The sequence below is a fragment of the Euprymna scolopes genome, chromosome 2, assembly GCF_053919585.1.
Source record: "Euprymna scolopes isolate OS-2025 chromosome 2, ASM5391958v1, whole genome shotgun sequence".
In the NCBI taxonomy this organism is placed as follows: Eukaryota; Metazoa; Mollusca; class Cephalopoda; order Sepiida; family Sepiolidae; genus Euprymna; species Euprymna scolopes.
The window spans coordinates 17935225-17956714 of NC_136483.1; the positions used below are offsets into that span (position 1 = coordinate 17935225).

Genomic DNA, 21490 nt, shown 5'->3' on the forward strand with positions numbered 1-21490 from the left:
ACTTTCTAGCTTTATCTACTATTTACCATTTTAATTCAAATTCTTCTTTATTTTTACATAGTTTCCTAACCCAATCACCTAATCCAGTCGTGTTACTCTTATTTTTAATAATTATTTTTGTTCCATCCTTATTTTTATCATTATCCTTAACTCAATTGGTTCCTTCTCTGGTTCAATGTTAAATGATGCAACATAGTTTCAGTATCTGCACTTAAAAAAAATATCCAGTTTCCTCTAGGTATATCTTTTTGCTATTATGCACCTTATCTTCACATTTGTATTCAATTTCAGAAATTAATCAATCGTCTTCCAATAGACATTCTACAGTTACATTTTTTCTCAATATTTAATTCATCTGATTCAATCCTATTATTCACTATTTTGTTTATTTTACCATTATTAGAACCTATTATAGTTTTACTTAGCGGTTGAGAATCTATATATCTATAAAAGTGAAAATGTGTGTGTGTACATTTCCCTACCAAATAACTTTGTCAATTTTTGGTCTAGAGACTCGAGATATGACATAAGGGGTATTGAGATATGGGAAAATCTTTTTAATCAGTTTTTGGTCAGAAATTTGGCTGTCAAGGGGTCAAAGTTCAACTATTTGACCTTTGAAAACTCTACCAAACTTCTCCACCAATTTTGGGTCTAAAAAATTGAATTTTAAATGTAGGTTACTTGGACATGGATTAAACTTTTTAATTTGATTTGAGCCCCAAAAAATAAATGTTAAGAAGTCTAAATTGGGGTCAAATTTTTTTAAAAGTTTGACCTCTGCGGTCTCTACCAAATTACTCAGCCAATTTCTGATCTAAATATTTGAAATTTTACATAAAGGGTATTCAGAGGTTTGGGTTGAAAATTTGAGCTGTCAAGGGGTCAAAATTCAAAAGATTTGACCTTTGCGGGTTCTAAACATTTGTAATTTATACATAATAAGTATTCAGACATGTGGCAAGCATTTTAATCAGTTTTGGGGCAAAAATTTGGCTGCCAAAAGAGTTGACCTTTGCAGATTCTACCAAATTTCTCAACCAATTTTGGATCTAAAGACTTGAAATTTTAGATGTAGGTAATTTGGACATGGGTAAAACTTTCTATTTTGATTTGAGACCAAAACAATAAATGTTAAGGGGATCAAATTTTTAAAAAAATTGACCTCTGCAGTCTCTACGAAATTACTCGGACAAATTTTGATCTTAACTTTGAAATCTTACATAAAGTGTATTCACACGTATGCAAGTTATGAACAGTACATAGGGCCCAAGTTAAGCCAGGCTGAATTGCTAGTGAAAGTTTAACTATATTTTTATTAATTATTTTACTTAATCTATTTTCTGGGAATTTCTTATTATTTTGTAAAATTTTTAAGGGATATTATTTTCTATATGTTCACTGAAAGGTGGATTAAAACAGACTTGTTTTTTGCATCTTATTATTAATAATAATAAGAAGAATGAAATCAAAAATAGTGAAGAAGCATATAATAGTAACAATGCAAAAGAAATAGATGCAAAAGACAAATCTGGTTTAATCCACTATTTAATGAACATAAATTGAACATTGTTCAAATAGTTACGAAACAATTGTAACGCATCAGGAAATACACCATATGATGTTCTCATTTTATATTTTGTTGTCTTGATTTTGTGAAAATATTATTTGCGTGCTCGATTATCAAAACTGATAATCATGAAGCTTAATTGAGTCAATTAATTTTGACTTGATTTTATTGGTATATGAACGTTACCAGAATTTTAATATATTAACAATTTTGGTTGAAAAAAATATTAATAAGGTATACGATTTTGACGTATGAGCTCTGCCATAACAACTAAAGTGGCTTGGAAAACCACACAGATGATTTGTTTATCGTAGTGAAGGCTTTGTGCAGAACCAACCAATTTTTTGGTACAACTGCTTATCTTTGTTGGGGCAATGGCTGCCACAAAGCACAGTAGACCGTCGGGTTTTACATCAGTTTTCCTTCTTAGATGCATGTCTTAAAGATTGGAGATGCATCTCTTCAAATGAATTAAGCACGCCTCCAGATACCAATCTGGAAAGTCCTACATCTAAGCGTGGTACATACAGAGCCTTACCTTTCCAAATGGCCACCCATCTGGTACTGGCCTGGCTAAACATTGCTTTAGTGATCTGGCAAGAACTGGTGTGTCAACATGATTATACTGTGTGTATGTATATATATATATATATATATATAGTCATCCACATACAGTACTGTTTTGCTGCTCATCAGTGCGGCTCATCACAGCTCACAGTGCAGCTAGACAGGCAACTGCCTCAAGCCAGGATCGAAACCCAACTACCCAAATGACAGTAAAGGCTTCTCACCATTGCGCTATACAGTTGCTGCTGTGTGGGTAATGAATTAACGATATTTTGACATCGTCCAAATGCCTCCGCTCGATTTGTTTACACTTAATACGCTAATGGCAGTTTGTATATCACTTCCCAATATGCTCAACCCAAGATAAACTGTATTTGTCCAGGGTGCAGTAAAGTCAGTTTTTCATTTTTATTTGTTTGCACATTTTTCAACTCCAGTAGGGAACTATTATTATATTAAATTTAAAATGAGTTTTCCTTTTTAATGATTTTTATTTTTAGGTGATCATTTAAAAATGTTACAGATAAAGTTGTTCGAGCTAGATGAGGTAATTTTGGAATTTAAGCTAAATACATTATATTGCCAATAACACAATATGACAATATCAAATGAAAATTGGTTAGTGATAAGCAATATTTGATTTACTAGATTTAATGCTATTTGGGTTTGACAAGATGATTTTGTGTTATCTCATAAAGCTCAGTTCCTTGAAAACAGGCTTTCAAACATCCATATTGTACATGTGACCATATCTTGTTAGTTTTATAACAAATAATCAATTATTGATACAAGTTAAAATTATAAGTGTGTGTGTGGAGGGGGGGATTAAATACACAATAGTATAATAGAAATAATGACTGGAAAAATAGACTTTATTGAATTCATGATGTTTTGGTAAAATTTATAAATTCTTCGGAGATGTGAAAACTAATATTGTTTTACAAAAAAATATATTTTATGATACTTTTAAAATAACTTTTTCTCTTGACTGAAGAAGGTATAATTGTTATTGAAATGCTATAAGAATTGAATGAAGTATATTTAGCATAAAGTTTTTTATTATTTTTAGCATGTCATGGTAATGACTCTTTTTTAAAAAAAAAAACCCTTCTAATCAACTGCTTCTCTTTTTTGCATCATCCTTAGTTTACACCATAGGAGTAGAGTTTCTGATGTACGAGTTATCTCCTCCTCAGTGGAGAACAGAACCAATGGCTTGGGATGAATTTTTGTTATGTGTTTTAGTCTATTTAAATTGACCATAGGAAGTTGTTAAATTAGTACAATCATTAACATGTTTTTTTCTTTCATTTTCAAAAATGTTTTATTAAGATTTCTGTTAGCAATTTTCCACCTTTTACCATATGACAAGTTATGTTTTAACTGATCTTGCGTTATATTTTGTTTTTGTGGGGAGGTGGTTAAATACCAAGTGACTTTTTTTCAAATAATTTTCCTTACATTTTAAATTTACTCTTAATGCAATGAATTGCAAGAGATTAATTTTATTTTCATAAATAGATTCACTAAGTTCATTTCACAATTTTTTCTGCTTTTATTTTTTATTTTTATTTCTTTTTTTAAACTTTTGTGATTTAACCACTTTTTTTGCATTCATGTGTCAATTTCTATTTATGACAAAAAATTGTCACTTGTTTTATTTGGTCAACAACTAACTCCACCTTTTATTTACTCAAGTATTATGCTTCATGGAATAGCCGAGCTATGGTAAGCTGCTCACCAGTCCAATATCCTCTTTCATTTGCAATTTCCATAGTTTCTCTTAATGTTTCCCCCTTTTTTAATCTTTGATTGTTATGTTATTGCAAAAAGGCAAATTTTAATAATTTTTGATTATAATTGTTCAGGTCACAAGAAAACAAAACTCATAAAATAACAACCAGACAATAAGTTAATCATGAAAGATAATTTTTGCTTGAAGTGACCTTCCCTAATTATTACTTTGCATTTGCATTTTTGTCTCAGACTGTTTTTCTAATCACCATATTAAATTTTGACCAATATACCATCAGGTTTGTTCAATTACACTGATATTTCCTCGGTATCAAAATATGATCTATACATTAAATTGATGATTTTTTGGCAAGTATTTTTAATTTAATGGCAGCTTAACACAAACCAATCATATTTAAATAGAGAAGAAACATCATTGTAAATGAACGAACAACCTGAATATGATGAAAAGGCACATTAGCCAAAACATAGAAATATATCGAAGTTGATAAGGACAATAGTCTGAAGAGAAACCATACTGCATGAAAGATGACTGGATTTTGATGGATCAAGATTGTATATCCATTTTAATAAGTTTAAAAGCATGTGTATTTGCTGATGTCATTAAGTTTTATTAAAATCTATTCTTAGATACGCTGTAAAAGAGAAGAGTGTGTCAGAGTGTACATCTCTATCTGCATTATGAAGTATTATGAAGTTCCAATTTTTTAACTAGAAGTTTCTCATCCAGATTTTAATACAAATGTGGTTTAGCTAAAATTATGGTAACAAATTTCAATATATCAAATTTATTTTATGTAAAATGTTCAAGTTATTGAAATAACTATATTTTTCATACTGAGTTTTAGCTGATCCTATGGTCATCCATAGTCAATCAAAAATTTAAAAAAAAAAAAAAAATGATTCTGGAACCAGGTTTTACAAAACATATACATGTTTATTCTTATATGAATCTCATTTTGTTGGAACCTTAACTTCATTTTATTGAATTTCAATCATTAAACTAATACTTTTATTAATTTTAAAGATGGTTGATATGAGTTTAAAGGTAATTTTTCTTTGACTTCAAAATATTAACAAGTATTATCAAATATTATTTTAATATAAATTGCCTTATTTGGAATATTTCAACATTCAAATATTGAAAAAAAAATTTTTTTGCCTTCCTAGTTTTTGGAATATTTTTTGCTTCACATTTTCAGTTTTCTTGTTTCTCACTCACTGTATCTCTCCCCTTATCTCTCTTTTCTGTCTTTCTCACATATACATATAGACACACACACACACACACACACACACACACTTGTTTTCCCCCATCTCTCCCATGATGCTCTGCTGCATATTTAAATAAGTCATCTTGCATTTTAGTTGGTTTTTTTTTGTTTTGTTTTTTGTTTTTTTAAATTTTATTTTTATTTTTATTTTTTTTTAGAATTTCACTTTTCTCCTCTCTGCATCTTCAATGATTCTTAAAATATCATGTGGAACAGATAATGTTATAAGGGATTTATATGAAAATGCCATAATACTTAGTTATTAATTTGTTATATTGTATATAATGTTTTATCTAGGAAACTTTTTGGAAAATATAACTTATTCATAAGAAAATAGACTTAAAAAAATTGTTATGTATGATCTTCAATATAAAATGTGTCTCTGTTTCAATATCATATGTATAAATAGTTATTCCGTCGCATGTAATATTATCTTTCAATCTCAGAAGACTACAGAGTTGTGCTCTGAGAAAATGAGTATGGAGTGTAATCTGTTACCCATGCCCCCCGCCCCCCAAGGAAAGGAAAACTTCAATAAAACTACTAACCTGAATGAAGATATCCAATATTTTTCTTTTTTAAGATGGTAATCGTATGGACTCTATAAACTGGAAACCTTAAAACTTTCCCAAATCAGTAATGCCTTTTGTTCATTCTCAAGAGACAATAGATAGCCCCTGTAAGAGTAGCTACGAATGTAATTGTGAGACAAGAGTTGCGCAATCTATAACCACATCTCCTTAATTGGCTCTACTTGAGTCCAGTGGCAATGAGAAGTATAGGATGACTGGAAACAATACCAAGATAAGCTGAGAGTACATACAACACCTGTAATTTCCAAATGGTCACTCATTTTCGTACCGACCAGGCTCAACATTGCTTAACTTTGGTGATCTAATGGGAATTGGTGTGTCAATGTGATTATATCGTATATCAAATACTTCAATAAAAATTAAATTATTTTCTTTAAGATTATGCATAAACTAAGTTAAAATGAATTAAAATCTATCTAAAGAAGTAAATATTTTATATGGCAGATTTAAATGATGTACAGTAGAAAGATTTTTTTTTTTTTTTATGCTTTCTAAAATTCATGAAAAAATAAATGGTTTTATAATAAGTCATTTGCAATATTTGAATATTTCAAATTTATTATAAGAGCAAATTTAGATTTTACAGGCTAATTTCATAATTAGAGAAATGAAAATAAACTTTTTTGAATGGCTACTAATGTTGGTTGAATGTATATACTACGCGTTTTTAAGCATTTTAATCATTTAAAAAGGTCTTTAAATTATCTTAAAATGATTTACATTATAGAATGTATTTCTATCTTTTATACATTTATATATGTTCATATACACGATTTATTGCTAAATTAATCATTATGAATTCTGAAACATGACTACTATGCATAGGGGATAAAAATGTGGGCTATGTTTAGTTTTATTTAAAGAGGGTAAAATGATAAAAGCTCTCTGTGAAAATTCAGATATCTGATTTTTGTAAAATATGTAATCATTAATAAACATTCTCCAAATTTAAATTTCTTTAACATATTAAAAGGGGTTTAAGGAGGCATTGTATGGAAACCATACATTTGAAAATTCAACTTTATCAGATTTGCATTTAATTTAATCCATAATCATGAGACACAAAGTAATTACTGAATTTGAATTTTTTAAGACCACTTAATCTTAAGCCTTAAATTTTAGACATTATCTACAATCAAATGCATTTTGATCCAAATTGGAATAAGGACATAAATCCTTTTTGTGTATCATTTCTCTCTTTATGGCTTTATATATTTCCTGCTCCATGGGCTAAATTAACTATTTATTTGTGTATTACCCATGGTATCAAAATAAAAGGCAGCATTTAATATTTTATATATATATATATATATATATATATAGAGAGAGAGAGAGAGAGATAATTACATCATCAGAAATGGCTGAAAAATGAAAACAAAATTATTGATGTTCTTTCTATATTTTCATGTTCCTTTCATGTTTAATCATTAGTCATTCACTATTTTATGCTGAATTAAAAAAGAACGGCAATCTCTTTGTATTATATTCTAATATCTAAACATATTTTCTTAAACAGATTTATTTCAGTTTTGAAAATATTCAGCTAGGAACATATGCTTCCATCCAACTAAGTAATCCTTATTTTACCCAAACACAATTGAGCATTAAATCCCAAATCCTTAGCGATGTCTGCCATTTTCAGTGTATTACAATGTGTTGGACATGTATAGATCTCTTTCTGTTCATCCTATTCATTTTTTCCCCCAGTAAGTTTCTCGTCATGATATTTACATTATCTTTACTGATTCATTTACTTGTTGAAAAAATGTTTCAACAATTTGAATTCCTAGTTGTCCTTCTCCTATACTCATCACCTATCAACTTTTGCAAATTTACTTCATTGTACACAAACATTCAATTTAGTACAAGATTATCAGACTCAGATTATATAAACTATTAGTATTTGCATGTCAGTCTGCATTTAGTCCTTGTTGTAGTTAAACTAAAAGCAATAGAATCACCTTCCAAATTGAAGTTTATTCCTAAAAATAATGTAAAACGGTAATTGTTAATTTCAAGACTCACTTCTGCAAAGAATCCTGTTGCTTAAATTGACTATTTTTCAAGTCAGTTCTTTTATTAATTGATTCTAAATTAGCACAAGTGTTTGGCTGAAGTAGTTTGCTCAATTATCATAGCAAGATGTACTCTTCACCCACACTAATCTTTTTCTCTATTCAAATATGACTGTTGTTTATTTGTCTCTTGCAGATATTGATGTTTTCTATAGATTTAAATCTAATAAAATGGTTCCGTTTTACTTGCCTATCAAAAGGTTTTTAATATGAGGAAAATTCAACTTTCCAAAAATGAGGATTGTGGATTGAGACAAAAAATTTTAATTCTCATTTTACACGGAGGTCTTCTTCACTGACTTGGAATAAAACAGATCAAAGTTTAGTATCAGAAAAGACACCACACTTTGATCTTGACCAACCTGGTTATTTTGATGATAATTTAGAAAATTAGCATAAAAATAACCAGTTCCTTTTATTCAAGTAAATAGTATGCAATTATCATATATACAAGCCAGTACATATATTACTCTCTATTTCTCTAGCTATTCCTAATTAGTAATTAGTTCTGTTTTTTTAGGATTTTATTTTCATACTAGCTGTCCTCACCCAGCACTGCCCAGTAGTGTATTTACTTCCAATTTGTTTTGCATTTTATTTCAATAATTTTTTTTAATTTCCAAAATATTTTTTTGTTCCAATCAAAGAAAAGTAACTCTGTATTGATCACTACAGAATTATGACCCTATTTTTTAATTTTTTTAAGATGGCAGATATTTGAAAATAATTCTGACTTGGTTTTGGAACGATTGAAATCTAATCATGTTTTATTGTTAACAGTATGCAATGATTCACAAGAAAAACTGGCAGACCAAAATCAGATAGTGTTTTTTGTTTTTCTGAAAGAAAACCATTGATGGCTTTACTTTATATATTAGATGATTAAATACATTTTGTTAATATTACCTTATGTTTTCTTGTCATGAAATTAAACTACTCTATTTATAACAGTTGGCAAATGCAATACACAAATCATCAAAAATAGTTAAATGTAAATGTATGAAAAAAATAAAAATGGATTAAGAATACACCAGAAGGAGATTTATCCAAATATAGTCGAAAAATGAAAATAGTGTTGGTGAGAACCATAGTCAAAAGATAAACATTGCCCATGACTGCATCCCAAAATTATAAAAAGGATCAAAGCATAATAATCATTTAACGTTAACATTTCCAAAATTTTGCAGAAACAAACTGAAAAGGTTTTGTACTTTTGTCTGGTGGCACGATTTTTATTGTATTTTTATCTTTTCTTCTTTTTCATGGCTTTTTGGGTTTGCATTGCTATCTAGACACAACCTCATGTTGTCTTGTCTTATGATTTCACCCTCTTTAGAATATTCATGTGTGCCAACCTGTATGTAAATCTGTGTATCATTACTTCACATTCACCCTTGTCGTTGTTCAGTTTTATATATTCATCTTTTTTGTAGATTTTCATTTTATCCTTTCACTTAGCTTTCAATGATTTCATGTGCTTTTCTCATCTTTGTTTTTTTTTGTTTTTTTTTTCATCAAATATTCAGTTTTTTGGGTTATTTTTTTTTTTTCATGAATCATATCACTCTTTTTTCATAAAATTCATTAATTTTTTATTTTTCATTTTCTTGAAACATTTTTCTTTTATTATTGAATTTCTTATTTTCTACTAGTTATCTTTTTGTACACACATTTTGCATTGGAACAAGATTTTTTTCTTTAAATTTTCTTTCTTTTTGTGTTTTTTGTTTTTTTTTACAATTTAGTTTCCTTTGGTGTCGGCTGTAACACATTCTTATAATCTTTACAATTTTAATTTTCCAGGTTTCATCTAGATTGTATGTTTTATGTATAAATTTCAAATAGACAAATCATAAAATTGCCTTTATATGGAGATGAATCATAAGAGGTGAACATTATATAAGTCTAAAATGGATGTCTTGTCAGTAGGAAAAAATATACCAGAGTGCTGAATTGTAATACAAATGTAATGTGTTCTATTTATGTACTGTACACAGAACAATTAAGATTTTATTAAATGGTGACAGTTTCATGAAAAACAAACCCTCCACTAGTTTAAAAACATAATTGGTTTTGTGATGAAACTTTTTTCCATTTGATAGAATTTTAATTGTAAAGTATGTAAATAAAATGCACACATATATATAATTATTTACAAACTCTTTTAGTTTATAGCAGCTCTTTACTGGAGCTTGACATCAAATTCCTTAAACTGAGATAGAAACCAGTTTTATCAAAATCTAACCATTACTGACTGTCAGCTGCATAAACTACAAAGGGAAATATTTATACTTATATATGTATTATCAGCTTTCTAGAGTGCCCTATTTTATGAAGATATATATTATCATCCACAGACAATTTTGCTCTATCCCAATTCTTCATTGTGGTAGACAAGTAACTTAAGCTGACGTTGGGATCAAAATCTCACTGTCTAGATGATAGTTGATTCTCCTAATAATCATTTACGTAAAAAAAATATATTTAATACAAATTTTTTTTAATAATTGAATATTTTTAATGTTTTCACTTGACAACTTTTCAAAGAAAGATGTAAAGTAAAACTGGCTTAAACTCTGAATAAACTAATAGTGATATGTTCACACTATTTTAGTATGAAGCACTTTTGGATTGGGTATGAAACATTTAAATTTATCTTTTATTTTCTTAATATTTTTGTTATAAACTCTCATGATGTATCCACATATAAAGGCAAAAAAATGTATTGTTAAATAAAATGTTCATTTACAAATTTAATTTTTTTTCATATCAAGTCTAAAAATTTTGTATAAATATTTTTAATTTTTTTTAACATTAAAAGAAATTTTTCCTACTCGATTTGATTCACTTAATTTTAAATTAAGAGAAACAAATTTACATCACAATATTATTATTTCCATTTTTTTTCTAAACAAGATAAATCCTTGTTCAAAATACAAATTACTGCCCGTTTTTAGATGAACATTTCATTGCTAGTTCATTGCAACAAATATGATATTCCTGCATAGATAACAAATTTCTTTAAATCCAAGTTTTTCATGCAATGACTATGAATTATTTGGTGTGATGCGAGTTAAATAGACTCATAATTGTGATCTGCCAAGTTTGAATTCTGTTGTTTCCATAGTATCACTTTCACTTGTGGATGCTGGCAACCTTCAAGTGGACCCTCCCAGTGCCAACAATAGAATCAACTACCATATTGATTCATATAATTTTTTTACTGTGAATTCGAATCAACATTGATGAAGGATACATGATTTTCCTAATGGATATCATCGCAAACTATGGAATCAACTCTTGTGATCATTTACTCATTAATTCTGTTAAGAAATGAATTTATCCGCAATTTATCCCCAAGCCATGGCTTAAGTAGAAACTGGTGTTCAAATAAAACACAAACTATTACATTGTAAACTTGAAAACAAAAAATGAATTAAATATATTTTGCTAAAAATAATTGCCTATCCGTACAAAAATATTATTTTGAAAATATAAATAAATCAGAATTAGAAGTATACTTTTAGCAATCAAAAATTCTTCAGTGAAAAAAAAATGGGCCATATTATATCCGACTGCTATGCAGGATTGAAATACAAATAAAATGAGTTAGTTATTTTTTGTTCATACTGTCAGGATTTAAATGTACATTATCTCTAGGTTAATAAAAAAATAATCTGTATTATTTATATAAATTTCTTCATCTCAAAAATGTCTTTAAAAAAATTTTTGTTTCATTATTTTTTATTGCTGAAATATTCTTTTAAAGTTTACATCTAAAATTGCTGTGTTTATTTCAGAAGAAAATGAGACTTAAGGTAACGTGGTGCAGCGAAGTCCATTTTTGTGGCTTCTTTGGCCCCCATTCCTCAACCATCAACTGCCTTGTAGCATTTGATTCTCAGCCATGTGTGTGTATCAGTTTAATATGCATATGCACACACACACATATATATATATATATATATATATATATATATATCTCACACACACTTATTTCCTCTCTTTCAAATGAATTTGTTGATCAATTCTGAATTGGTTTTGGGATAGAGAACTTTGGTGGGAGGGATGGTTCTTACTGCCAGTGGTCGTGGTATGCAGCATTGCACTAAAAGGAGGTTGGGGGGGAAACAACAGTGACCCTTGCTTGTTTACAACTGTAATCAATTGTTTGTTAAATTGTGATGAAAACACGTTTTAAAGATTCATGTTCGTATTGTATGTAATGAGAAGTAATGCTGTATCTTACCTCCCTTCTTCAGGGTTATCTCCTTTGAATAATAATCTTCCTTTTATAACTATAACTATGTAACCATGTACTAAAATAAATATGTATCTATGTTTGTATGAAACTAGTATAAGCTGAATAAATATTGTAAGCCAGTTCTACTTGTTTTAGTGTTACTTAACCATTTATGAATGTTCTATTTTGCGGTCAATTTGATACAAATTGCTGCAACGTTCTTACAAAGTCCCTCTTATTTCTTTACAAGAGCAAAATTAAACACAGGATCCGATGTGTAATACATCCACAAAAATCAGTATTCTGGAAGGACAAGAATAAAAATTATGCTAGTCCAAGTATTTTCTTGCTCAGACTGGAGACAGAACAGATATGACTTTTTGAGTTATTTATTCGTTAGAAGAATGATACAATTTTCACAAATTATGCACATTGCCCTTAAAAGTGTGAGGAGTTGATGGTCATCCTCTGTCTAGCCTACTTCACATATTCTAACCCATTCGTTCAAACATTGTTCTTACGAATACTATTATTTGATTCGAGAAAAAGTCCCTTGTTTAAACTGTTTGTATTATCAGATAAAAGATACAGGATCACTTGTAACACATTTGGAGTTGACATATCAGAAATGTCTTTCATGCCACAGTCTTATAAAAGAAATCTGCTTTTAATGTTTTACAATGTGTAAAAATTGATTTCTTTTTTTTTTTTATGGTGCAACTTTTCTAGTCTGGAATTTCTTGAGAATTGCAAGTGCTAAGTTTAGTCACTGTTGTCTGTTAGTATGAAATAAAAATGAAGAATTGTGCATTAGAGAGACTTGCATTTATTAGTAATGTTTATAATGTTACCCATTTTTAAAGATCTCTCAGTTGATTTGTAACTGAATTGTATTTGCTTGTCTATAAACAGCAATGGCATTCAAATGCAATTAAATCTTTGATCGTTTGCATTTAGCAATTGAACAAACAATTTGATTACAAAGTAAATGAAAAGAAAACACATCAAAATGTATTCTTTAAATGAAGCTTTTATTTTCTTATAGTTTCTTGGGGTTTATCGTTTGACTCTTTTATGTCCCTTCTCTGTACCCCACCCCACCCACCCTTGATCCTTACCCTGGTTCCCTAATTGCATGGTATTTTTATCTATACCTTTTACTGGATGCATGAAAAAAACTCATTTCACAACAGTCTACCTTACTATTTTACTTTTACAAAATGGCCACATAATAATTTGTGTCCAGTTTAAAAACTACAATAATCTCCAAAAATTTTAGATTTAAGAAAATACAGAATTATTTGATGTTCACACCAATTCATGTAATCAAAGTGTGGTTTCCATGTTTTTTTTTTTTTTCTTTTTTTTTTGCTTTTTACTGATACATAGTTTTGGATTTAACATTGTATTAAAAAACCCTTCTCATTGTGTTTCCTGTTATATTACAAACTATATATAAGTCTCTACTAGGCTCCATATTTTAACTGCAGTTTTTATAGTTTCAATATATCCACTTTTTCTCTACAGCATTATTCATTGCTAGATTTTTTTTAATGTCAATAAACGAGCCTAATCACAATGAAAAGTTTGTTGAATAATTTTTATCTGATGTGTGCATACCTATTACCAATATCCTATATCTGCATAGCTCTCCTGTAAAGGAAAAAAAATATTACCTGTATTATTGACTCTTGAATACAGTCATTTGTTAACTTATATACCAATCTTATAAACATAATAGTATTATTAAATTTAGGTGTATGAAAGTATTCTGGAAAATAACTGTTCTTTTGTTTATTAATGAGCAATTCTTCGTTTTGGTATCTCTAGGATATATAAGAAGTTCTTAAGGATATCTAATCATGAAAATGAATGTAACAGATTTGACAAGACTTGACATGTGCGTGTTGATCCTACAGTCCATTTGCACAACCTGCTGCACTCCTACTAACAATATCCGTCACTATAATCCAATTGTTGAACAACCAAAAAATTGCTACTCAAATTAAGAGCGGTCAATCCAATGGAGATTTGATTCCTGTTCAAGTCATCACCAACTGACAATCTGCCTTTGAATAAGTTTAACAAAAAAAAAATTATTGCATTTTTCTTTGTTTCATGGAAACAATCTTGTGCATTGCATGATGAATTGGTGATGCCCGTCATCCAAAAAAACGTGTGTGCTCAATTTTTGCAATTTAACAAAAAAAAATCAAAAGGTCTTGTTGAATGTCATCAAAACACTAGTTTTTTTATCCATTCCTCCTCCTCCATATCCTCTTCCTCCTTCTCCATCTTTTTTCATCCTCTCTTCAACATTTCTTACTTTCTCACCCACTTTATCCCAACCCTTTTCAATGTAAGGATTAATGTCTATCTTATAAAAAAAATAAAAACTCAATCTGTGAATATTGCATAAACCTTGCTTCATTGAGCATTTGTGACTGCCAAAGAGCTTGTCCACTTGGCTGTGTGTGCGAGTATCATTCAATTTATTTCTTGGATTTAGTCTGTGATAACTTTTTTATAAATTATAAAGATTTAATGTTATTATTTTGTAATCTTTTATTCTATTTAGAAAATGTGAATCACAATCCAACAAAGTGATCATGATTTAGCAATGTCATTTTTTATGAAAGATGTTTACATTAGTAATAAAACAAAAACAAACTTTTAAATGGATCTGCTTGGTGATAAATGTTCATTTCACTCCATTTACAGTTGGATTAGTGTCTTCATTCGAAAGGGGCAGCCAATTTGGGAGCTTGATGGAGTGACCTCTTTTATCACCCTTATTTAATGGTGGTATTATCAAAGTATCATTTATTAATAAAATAGAATCTATTATTTACACATTTATATATAACCTATCGACACATCTACACAATAAGTTTATTTACAGACTATTTGTATACAAGGATATATATTTACAACCTGAATAAATGTTTGAAGATATTAAAAAGTTTAAGCACAAAAACTTACCAAATTTAACTTGATTTAGTATTAAATAATCTGGAAAGAATTGATATGCCATAAAAATATTTAAAAAAAAAAAAAAGAATACACAACAATGCTTGAAATACCTGGATTTTGGTTTTGATGGTCTTTGAAGGATGCCAGATATATAATAATACAAGCTAAGATTTCATTCTTATTCTTGTTAGAATTTTTAAAATAACTGGTAACTCAGCTTCATTTTCAATTTGAATATTTGTTTGATATGAAAGAAAACAATTTTCTTTTTAAGTTATTTGAAATTAAAAATAGCAATTCTTGAAATTTGAAAACAGCATCAGGAAATACATTCTTTATTTAATTGAGGGAAGGTGGAGTTACTTATTCCATTTTTTTTTTCTCACACTCTCTGTAATGATTTCTATTATGTAAATTGTACATGTTATTATGTACTGTAAATATTATGTAAATGTTACATGTGTCTATTTGAAATATTGCGTTTTGATTTGAAATGTTGATTTTCTAAAAATAATAAAATGAAAGAACAGGATGTGATTTTATTTTTTATTAACTCTTGAAATAATTTATTTTAATATTAAAAAATACCTTTATGAATTGTACTAGATAACAATATAATATTATTTAATGAACTCACACCCCGTGATATTATTTAAGTATTTTAAACTCTTCATCTTAGCTCTGTAAATAAAGCCAGGTTTTGTGTATTTATGTATATTCTTCTGTATTCCCATCTCAAACTCTAGAAAAACCTCCCCCCTAGAACTTTTCTTTATAATGCATGTTAACAAAAGTTGTACTACTGCTTTCATGTTATTTTTACATTTCGGATGATCTAATCTCTGACTTTCTTTAAATGCATCTTTTTGTTAATCTATGCGAGTAAATTATTATTCTTAGTTATTATCACCTGTAGTAAGGATTAAATCAATGGATCTATGATACAATGGATAAAGGCATCGTTTAGAAATCAGTTCTAAGTAATAGTTTTAATACTACAAGCAATAATAGCATAATTAACACTTTTACTCAATCATGGCTGATGGAACAAGAATCTGCCCTCGTTGATTAAAATTTGAAGTTCTGAATTTTTCCAGGTTTGACAAAGATTTTTAAGTTGGGAAAGATGCACCTGAAGAAGGTTGGAGGTTACATCAGGCAAAACATTGTGGAAAATAATCAAGATAAGAATAGTAGTCTGATTAATCCAAATTATCAATTCTTGTCACAAAAATTCTAATGCAATTATTAAGTATATCGTTATTAATGAAACCTGTCCATCATTTACTTTCCTTTTGCTTTTTTTTTTTTTTTTTTTTTTTTTTTATCAGTAGTTCATGACTCGTTTCAGGTTCAAGATCACCAGTCATATAATAATATCTATATTTTTTATAATGAATTGTACACAACAAATATTTGAGTTCAAAATATATTTCCTTTCCTAAACAGAATTTTGAAAGTTATTATTTAAATAATACTCACTTAATATTTTAAGCTTAAATATATTTCTTATGTAGTAAGAATGTAGACACCTGAATACTTGTACTTTGTGTGTTTTATTATTTAGATTTGTAGATAGAACAACAGATATGCTAACAATTAGTTTATGCCTGTGTGTGTGTGTGTGTGTGTGTGTGTATGTATATATATATATATATATATATATATATAATATAATATTTACTTAATTCATTCTTAATATAAGAAACATGTTAATAATAAGATTGACAACTATTCTAAAAATGTATTTAAAAAATCATTTCATTGATGAACTTTATTTTGTTTCTTTTGCTTCAGGATTTCATCTTTTTATTTCAAACGTTTAACAATGTTCATTTTATCAAATACAGTGAACATCTTGTGAACCACTGGTGGTCAACTACTTGTTTAGATATTCAAATAATATATAGGCATAAACCATTTTTAATTTTAAGAATTCTTCTATGAATTACCGATTGATTTTTGATAACAGGCACTTTCCTCATACTACAACAAAATTCTGATGCAATTTTTTCTCTCTTTTTTCTTTTTTCAGGTATTGTCTGCTGCTACAGCAGTTGCTAGGCACACGTCGGCTCTTTGCAATGCCTGTCGTCTGGCTTCCTCTAAGACGTCAAATCCAGTGGCCAGAAGACATTTTGTCCAATCTGCTAAGGAGGTGGCCAACAGTACTGCAAGTTTAGTTACTGCAATTAAAGTTAGTAAAATTTTCATTTACTTAAAAGTATATCTAGCAGAATATGTATGTATATATATATATATATATATATATATATATATATATAAGAGAAAAAAAAATTAAAACTCTAAGTTGAAATTTACAATCAAAATTTATTGTTCGACTGAATACTCCAAAAAACAATTTACAAAGTCCTTATTCCGCGGAGTTTCAAAGAATGCTATTCTTGTTATTCTTATCAGAGGACATAAAGAAATCAGCAAATTATATTTATAGCAATGCTAGAATTTGCTAGTTAAGGCATTAAATGAAACCGCGATTTATTGTAGTTATAAATTGCCAAATAAAAAAAATGAAAAAAATATTGGATATGTAAAAAAATAATATAAAAACAAACCGTGCATAATATTTCAGCCTGAATGAAACTCCTCTAAAGTTGATTCAAAATGCAAAATAGTTCTTTAGATAGAATGTATTCCAAAATAAGTCCAGTGTGACGATGTATATAATATATAAAAAAGATGTTAACTATGAAAACGTCTTTTAATATTTATTTTCATACATAAAAAAAAAAAAAGAAAACTGACTTTAATATTTTTTGTAATTTCTTCCTAAGATAATGTTGAAATTTTGTACTACTTTCTGATTGTCTAATGGCTTTATCTGGACTCCACATGTGATCATAGCTAACTTAGATTTAAATTTTTGCTTTAACTCTGCAACCCAATGTCTAAAGAACTTTCTCTTGCGATTTTTCATTTAACATTGGTCATGAATTCTTATATTGCTCTTCGCCAACTGATGAACTCTATTTCTAATATTCCTTCTCTCTTATTTGTGATCTTGCTTCCCTTTGTATCTCCTTTCACCATCTAATACAATCGCAGTAAAAAAAAAAAATTTTTTTTTAAACTTATGCTTTATATAGCATAAGTTTAAGAATAATAACTTTACCTGAATTTATTTTGTATTTTTCATAATGAAAAACTTACAAACGTTTGTTTCAGAATCTGGATAGCAACTTCACTGAAGAGAATCGTCAGAAGTGTGCAGAGGCGGCCATGCCTCTTATTAAGGCAGTTGACGAATTAACTTGTTTTGCATCTTCTCCAGACTTTGCCACTGTGCCTGCAAAGATCAGTCCCGAGGTAAAAGAATTATTATTTCTTACTCATATCTAAAATAAATGGTATTTTCTGAAATCTGAGTGAAATGGATCTTACCCCCCCCCCACACACACACACCGATTTTTGGTAGTCTCTTGTTATTTCAATCATAATTTAAAATCACTTAGTGTTCTCGCAACAGCTGTGAATTATCACTAATAGCAGCTGATGGTTTTCTCTCTCAGTATTTTCCATGCCCTTCTATTTATTGTGAAAGTCAGAGTGGTGGTTTCCTTTCTCAGACTTTCTTTCAACTCAGACTCTTAACTGTCATTTTTTATGATATTAGCATACGTTGGTGACATTTAAAAATAATTAATATCAATTCTGGTGCTTTTTTTTTTTTCAGTTTGTATTATTATTTATTCATAAGTTGTCACATATATTACTACTGGAGATTGCTCACTGGTAATAACAGATGGTGTTCCATGGAGTCTGTAACAAGTTGCTTTTTATTCTTATTGTGCAATACTCCGCACTTGTTTTTCTAAAATCTGTCTCAATTACTTCTTGCCACTTAGTGCAGAAAGTGATGCATCTTTATTTGAATGCTCAAAGATGATCACTCGTTCACTTCCAATGATATCAGGTAAATGTAATTATCCATGCTAGGTCTTTGCTTTCTTTGTTCCAAGTGCACAAATTGCAATGGTTTTCACTATCACTTTTGAGCTTTTGGATTCTCATTATTTTGAATGCTTGATCTTGATATTGCCGCTTTTTTTCTGCAGTGTTGGCAATATTCTTATCCACTTGTGTAGCTATGTTAATTATTTCCATTTTTTGTGTATCCTCAACTCTGGTAATATTGCATTAATTGTATGTTTAGCTCATCTGTGTAATTAATCATGTCCTTCGTAATTCTAACTTATCGAATCTCTGTCCTATCTCGTATTTTCTTCATATCTTCAGTGGACTTCAGTTATTATACATCTGAGAAATTTGGGTGTAATGCTTATCAGCAGGGTTGTTTAAAATTACGGCCAAAGCCATTTCCATTAACTTTGCTCCAATAATCATCTTTTCTTTCTTTAGTTCTATATAAATTACTAGGACAAGGTGGACTCACTACCTCTGACTATTGTGAAGTCGGTGATGCATGAGGAAATAAGTTGTATTGCCATAAAAACATATTTGCTATTGAAAGAATATCTATACTCACCAGCTGTTCATAGTATAAAATATACAAATGTATTTGTATTAAAAAATGTAACTTTGATGTCATAGTGAAACTTGAGATGTCCAACACTCAAAATGTATTAACAATTTTCCAAAACACACAAATCTCGTCAACAGAGTAACTTGGCACAAACAATATCAACTTAATCTTTCCTTGCTGAACACTCAACATGGTTACATTTCGTTATATTAATTTTATGTGGTCTTTTTTTTTACAATGAAGAAAGTTTCTATTCTTTTTATCAATATGAGAATTCACCCAAACAATAAGTGAAATCTTGTCATCGCACAAAAATAACAAAATTTTGTCTTGTAAAATCTGGCTTTAATCCTCAATGAATGACAAATGATGTAACTCTTACTCATTTACCTTGTGGACTTGCATCATGACTGATAAATTTCTATATATTTATTTTGCTGCACAGTTTTTAAATATCTTTTTGTCAGCCATTACTAACTCATTAAAAGAAAAATTGCCATCAAATAAGAAATGCGTCAGTCATGCAAGGCATCTTAAAATTGAATAAATTTACTTAGTATTGTTAAATTATTATAATGCAATTAACAATATTTAATAAGAAACAGATTTTGTTAAATATTAATATTCATACCAATGTTTACTTATAGTTGTGTATATTATTTCTCTTTTCTCCTCTCCAGGCCCAGAAAGCCCAAGAACCCATTACATCAGCAGGTGTTGCCATGATTGACGGAGCTTGTCATATGTTACAAGCGGCCAAGCAGTTGGCTGTGAATCCAAAAGACCCTACCACATACCAGCTTTATTCAAACCATTCCAAGAGTGTTTCAGATGCTATGAAGAGACTTGTCTCGTCCATCAAGTAAGAACAATATTTTATTTTTCTTAATCAGGACATTTTAGATTCTGAGATTTTCCTATTCATCAAAGTATTGCTCTAACACAATAAATGTTTTGGTGAATCATTTAATAAATCTACATTTGTGAATCAAATAGAATTACTTATTTACAAAGTATACATGTACAAAACAAGTGAATCTACAAATTAATCGCATACAAAACAGTTTCATCATAAAATCGTCTAATGATGTAACCAGCAACAAATCCTATTTTAATTATTTTCATATTTCTGTTAATATCTTTGTGCATTTTCTTACCTCATGTTATTATTTATCGTGTAACATCCACCCTTTTTGGTATATCCTAAAAACGTGGCATGAACAGTGAATATCCTGTATAGAAAACAAATAATATAAAGTGACACCAATTATCAAAATAAGAAATACAAAAATAAAACGTGGAAATAACTAGACACAGTTCTATTTATATTATTATAACTAGACACAGTTCTAATTTTTTTTTTTTTTTTTTTTTTTTTTATACATAGGCGTCACCACTTATCAAGGCCGATAGGCCACTCAAGGATAAGGGTTAAAGCGTGTAGAGTAGTCAAAAGGACAATATAGTAATCGATAGTAATGGAAGTTCGGTAAATTTGTTAACTTAAGTGGAACGGCTCATCAGAAACTTGTTCACGGTGGACTTGAAGACAACCATATTATAGACAGCTGGAAAGCAGGAAAACGGAAGACAATTCCACAGGCGTGCAGTTCTAAGAAAGAAGCTTTGATCATGGAATCTATGTTTAGGTTTAGGCACAGATAAAGAGTGTGGAAAATTATTGATAATGTTTTCAGCTAGTCTAGTGTTTCTTGTGAAAGTTTGGCGAGGGGGGACCATAGATTGAAGCTCAGTCGAACACTTTCCATGAAAATAACGATAAAGCAGAGACAAACTCGCAACATCTCTTCTGTGAGATAGAGGTTGCAGCGAAGAGAAAAGGACATCTCCCACCAGGCCACGAAGTCTATCTTGAACCCTATCAAGGCAGGACAAGTCTTTTCTAGCAGCTCCTGCCCATATGTGGCAACAGTAT

At 29.2% G+C, this 21490-nt stretch overlaps 1 protein-coding gene across 19 annotated transcripts in view; it reads left to right on the top strand.

Annotated features, from left to right (window-relative positions):
* Window positions 1-21490, top strand: part of LOC145289209 (talin-1-like) — a 617531-nt gene that overhangs the window by 510279 nt on the left and 85762 nt on the right. For 14 of the 19 annotated variants that reach the window (XM_080136391.1, XM_080136396.1, XM_080136401.1 and 11 more), the window contains 4 exons: window positions 3836-3865; window positions 17086-17247; window positions 18237-18377; window positions 20235-20416. In XM_080136391.1, coding sequence (XP_079992517.1) covers window positions 3836-3865; window positions 17086-17247; window positions 18237-18377; window positions 20235-20416 — 515 coding nt within the window. The remainder of the gene's footprint in view (window positions 1-3835; window positions 3866-17085; window positions 17248-18236; window positions 18378-20234; window positions 20417-21490) is intronic. The other 5 variants (XM_080136398.1, XM_080136405.1, XM_080136400.1 and 2 more) reach the window with 1 other exon arrangement.